Source organism: Triturus cristatus, chromosome 6 (assembly GCF_964204655.1).
Source record: "Triturus cristatus chromosome 6, aTriCri1.1, whole genome shotgun sequence".
In the NCBI taxonomy this organism is placed as follows: Eukaryota; Metazoa; Chordata; class Amphibia; order Caudata; family Salamandridae; genus Triturus; species Triturus cristatus.
The window spans coordinates 1,908,489,377-1,908,494,491 of NC_140589.1; the positions used below are offsets into that span (position 1 = coordinate 1,908,489,377).

At 44.0% G+C, this 5,115-nt stretch overlaps 1 protein-coding gene across 1 annotated transcript; it reads left to right on the plus strand.

Annotated features, from left to right (window-relative positions):
* The first annotated feature begins 3,195 nt into the window (after positions 1-3,195).
* LOC146822414 (uncharacterized) lies at positions 3,196-4,879 on the plus strand. Its single transcript, XM_085610051.1, has 2 exons — positions 3,196-3,448; positions 3,507-4,879. Exons 1-2 carry the CDS (start codon positions 3,196-3,198, stop codon positions 4,877-4,879), a joined length of 1,626 nt encoding a protein of 541 aa, XP_085466177.1.
* The last annotated feature ends 236 nt before the right edge of the window (positions 4,880-5,115 follow it).

Below are 5,115 nucleotides of genomic sequence, written 5' to 3' on the forward strand. Positions count from 1 at the left end.
AGGAGGCGTGTGAGGGTGTAGTTACTTGAGGGAGACCCCCACAGCTGGAGTCCACTGTGAAGGAGGTGTGTGAGGGTGTAGTTACCTGACAGACTCACAGAGCTGGAGCCCACTGTGAAGGAGGTGTGTGAGGGTGTAAAGTTCCCTGATAGAGACCCCTAAAGCTGGAGTCCACTGTGGAGGAGGCATGTGAGGGTGTAATTACCTGACCGAGACCCCCAGAGCTGGAGCCCATTGTGAAGGAGGCATGTGAGGGTGTAAAGTAACTCAAAGGAGACCATTAGATCTGGAGCCCGCTGTGAAGGAGGCATGTGAGGGTGTAAAGTTACTTGAGGGACACCTCAGAGCTGGAACCCGCTGTGAAGGAGGCATGTGAGGGTGTAAAGTTACTTGAGGGAGACCCCCAGAGCTGGAGCCCACTGTGAAGGAGGTGTGTGAGGGTGTAAAGTAACTCAAAGGAGACCGTTAGATCTGGAGCCCGCTGTGAAGGAGGCATGTGAGGGTGTAAAGTTACTTGAGGGACACCTCAGAGCTGGGGCCCGCTGTGAAGGAGGCATGTGAGGATGTACAACCCTCCCAAGTACCATGCATCAGGCGTTAGGCTAACCCATTTTAATGCTGGTGCCCGCATCACCGCATTAAAATGCATTAGGCACGCATACATAGCTCCCAGATACGGTATACTAGTATATGCGCTCTGTTCATATGAAGGCCTCAGAAAGGGTGCAATCAATCCTCACTCACTAGTGTATGCGCTCTGTCGTGCATATGCAAACCCCAGGAAGGGCGCAATCAATCCCCACTCACTAGTGTATGTGCCCTGTGCATATGCAAACCCCAGAAAGGGTGCAATCAATCCTCACTCACTAGTGTATGCACTATGTTGTGCATATGCAAACCCCAGGAAGGGCGCAATCAATCCTCACTCACTAGTGTATGCGCTCTGTTGTGCATGAGCAAACCCCAGAAAGGGTACAAGCAATCAACACTCACTAGTGTATGCGCCCTGTACATATTCAAACCCCAGAAAGGTTGCAATCAATCCTCACTCACTAGTGTATGCGCTCTGTTGTGCGTATGCAAACCCCAGAAAGGGTGCAAGCAATCCTCACTCACTAGTTGATGCGCTCTGTTGTGCATGAGCAAACCCTAGAAAGGGTGCAATAAATCCTCACTCACTGGTGCATGTGCTCTGTTGTGCATGGGCAAACCCCAGAAAGGGAGCAAAATCAAGCCTTACTCACTAGTGTATGCGCTCTGTTGTGCATGAGCAAACCCCAGAAAGGGTCAATCAATCCTCACTCAATTGAAATACATACAGGATTGCAGTGATAAATGCATTTCATTGCATACATTCCAAAAAGTGAATTACTTTATAAAGAATAGAGTCAAATGTACACCATCTGGTATTATCCGATTTAGCAGCAATCCGGTAAACTAAAGCAGCCCCAGAAGGAATTTACAGCATCAGTATCAAGGGGCAGGAACAGATAAGGCTGGAATGTGTCCTGTGCTGTGAAGAGATGGTAGAAAGCTTCCTGCTATCACGTAAGGCCCTAAACACATAGGCAACGCTAATGTAAATATGAAGTGCAAAATAAACACTGGAAATTATCTCCTTGTGAAAGAGTAAAATGCTCTCACTCAAAGTGAAGTTAGCCAGTGGCCTGAAGTAGGCAGACCCAGTGCCCCATCTGTATTCTGTAGTGGGAGAAAGCAACATTTAAATGACACAACACCTGATTAACCAATTCGCCGCGGCACGAATTTTGCCGCGGCGCTGGGGGGGGGTTCGGGGTGAGCGCGGCGCCGCCATCCTCGTGACGGAACCACTCCGTCATGAGCCACGGGCGCGCTGTGCTCATGACGGAGTGGTTCCGTCACGACTCCGCCCACTTGCATTATTCGCCCGCTCAGGCGGGGAATTAGCGCCGCGTGGGCGGAGCGGCCGCAGCGGCCGCAGCATGACGGAACCACTCCGTCATAAGCACACGGCGCCCGTGGCTCATGACGGAGTAGTTCCGTCATGAGCAGGCAAGGGGTTAATGGATGGAGAGGTTAAAGCCCCTTTAAGTACATATATTATACAGGTAATTTTAGCAAAATAAAATATCTTGGTTAACACCAGACCTAAAACGTATAATGGTGCATGTGTCATTCTGTAGGTGTGCACATTTGTGAAGCAACACCTGCATGCCTGCAGAATAATGCAACAGTTGCCACATCATTGCACATTTGTTGTTCTCTTTGTTTTCATGTGCAGCATTGGGAAAGCATACACATCTTAAAGGTGAGACTTCTTGACTTTGCCAATGTGAGTTCATAATAGTTGTAGACCTCTTGTTCCTTGTGTAGATCTGTTCAGAGCCTCTGATCTCTGGAGTTAAACAGTGTGGAAGATGCTCAGATTACCTGCCCGGGTCCTTTCCCAGGGCCTCTGAAAGTATAAAGGACTCCCTTGCAGCAGTTGCTTATGTTTCCCGCCGTTATGGTGATGCTCGCTGTTGCATGGTCCGTTCACTGGCAAAGGCTCCATCTTGTATTATTGTTAGGCCGTGTGATAGTAGGAAGCATTCCCTGGATAAGAAGGGCAGCATCTTGTCACTATGAATTTAACATTGTAGTGTGTCGTGGGGAGAGGGTCTCACTCACTAAACAAGGAACCTTCTCTGGTGTCTTGGTTGCTACTTTAGTCCACACTCCTTGATAGACGGAGACCACGGAAGAATCGTTTGCCCTTACTCGGCAGACTGCATCTTTACATTGAAAGTGTAATTTTAGAATTTCTTCAGCACACTTGTCTATATGGACAAATACATGTCTTATTAAATGCTAATAGAGTTTGGTGATGGATTGTGCATTTCAGTTTACTCAGTGTTTCTTTTTCTCAATCTAACAGGTGAAATAAATGCAGTGATAAATGAACAAGGTAAAGCCATTAAACACTACTCATGTAGGAAGTGATGTAAAAAACAGTATACATCAAAATCACTTCCCTTGAAGCCTAATGCCTCGGTAAAGTCATTTTCTACAACAGAAAACCCAAATGGTTCAATGAGGTCTATACTTGGCTCTTGGGCATCAGATGATAGTTATTGAAGACCTAACACACTGACATGCCGAAGCAAGTCTGGTGAGGTGTTCATTACGAAGCAAGAGCTTACCTGGTATCAGAACCCGCAGAGGAGAAACCATATGAATATTTGGAACGTGGCAACACAGGCAGAGAAAGAGCAAGTGCAACATCAGAAACTTCATTCAAGAGAAGAACAATATGGATGGACTTACTGTGGAAAAATGTTCTTTGCAATGGAAGACCTAATGCAGCATCAGAGTGTCCACGTGGAAGAGAAACCATATCAATGTACAGAATGTAATAAAGTATTCCATAGGAAGAAGAATCTAAGGCAGCATAAAAAAATCCACTCTGGTGAGAAGCCGTACAAATGTACAGAATGTGACAAGGCATTTATTACCAATGGTCCTTCTAAAACAACATCAGAAAGTCCACAATGGGGAGAAAATGTATAAATGCAATGAATGTGACAAAGCATTTAAAACAAATAGACAGCTAAAACGACATCAGAAGGTCCACACTGTGGAGAAACCATATCCATGTATAATGTGTGACAAAGCATTTATAACAAATGCAGAGCTGAAGCAACATCAGAAAGTCCATAGTGGCGAGAAACCATATAAATGTACTGAATGTAATAAAGCATTCAAATGTAAGGATTATCTAAAGCTACATAGGAAACTCCATACTGGGGAGGATCTGTGTGAATGTACAGAATGTAATAAAGTGTTCCAAAGCAAGACAACCCTAAAGCAGCATAAACAAATCCACACTGGGGAGAAACCGTATAAATGCACTGAATGTGATAAGGGATTTATTGCACAGCAAACATTAATTCACCACCTGAAAGTTCACACAGGAGAGAGACCATATCAATGTGCTGAATGTGACAAGCCATTTATTACAAATGGAGAGCTGAAGCGACATCAAATAGCCCACAGTGGAGAGAGACCATATCAATGTACAGAATGTAATAAAGTGTTCCAAAGAAAGAAGCATCTAAAACAGCATAAAAAAATCCACGCTAGTGAGAAAGCCTATAAATGTACTGAATGCGACAAGGCTTATATTACCAATGGATACCTAACACAACATCAGAAAGTCCACACAGGAGAGAAACCATATCAATGTGCTGAGTGTGAAAAGGCATTTATAACAAATGAAAAGCTGAGGCAACATCAAAAAGTCCACACTGTAGAGAGACCATTCAACTGTATTGATTGCAAGAAGGCATTAAGTAGAAAGGCACATCTAACAGAGCATCAGAAAGTCCACACAGGAGAGAAACCCTATGAGTGTACAGAATGTGAGAAGGCATTTATTAGAAAGTCACATCTAATGCGATATCAGAAAGTACACACTGGTGAGAAACCCTATGAATGCACTGAATGCGACAAGGCATCTATTACCCATAGAAACCTAACAAAACATCTGAAAATCCACACTGGGGAGAAACCGTATATATGTACAGAATGTGACAAGAGATTTATTGTACAGCAAACATTAATACACCACCTGAAAGTTCACACAGGAGAGAAACCCTATGAATGTACTGAATGTGATAAGGCATTTATTACAAGGCACAGGTTAATAGTACATCAGAGAGTCCACACAGGGGAGAAACCATATGAATGTACAGAATGCAACAAGGCATTTATTACAAAGCAAAGGTTAATAGTACATCAGATAGTCCACACTGGGGAGAAACCATATAAATGTACAGAATGTGACAAAACATTTATTGCAAAGCAAAATTTCACACACCATCTGAAAGTTCACACTGGGGAGAGGCCATTCAACTGAACTGCATGTGAGAATGCATTTATTAGAAAGTCACAATTAATGCAACATTAGAGTGTCCAAACCGGGGGTCTGCAGAATGTGACATGGGATCTATTACAAATCAAAGGTTAGCCCTACATCAGGAAGTCCACACTGGGCAGAAACTGTATAAATGCACAGATTGAGACAAAATATTTATTGAAAAGCAAAAATTAATACACCACCTAACACACACAGGAGGGACACCATATCAATGT

Bases quoted from the DNA above. Each gene is read 5' to 3' on its own strand.
- LOC146822414 (XM_085610051.1), top strand. From the start codon at position 3,196: ATGAATATTTGGAACGTGGCAACACAGGCAGAGAAAGAGCAAGTGCAA. The intron at 3,449-3,506 runs GTACAGAATGTG...AACATCAGAAAG, and splicing joins TGGTGAGAAGCCGTACAAAT to TCCACAATGGGGAGAAAATG.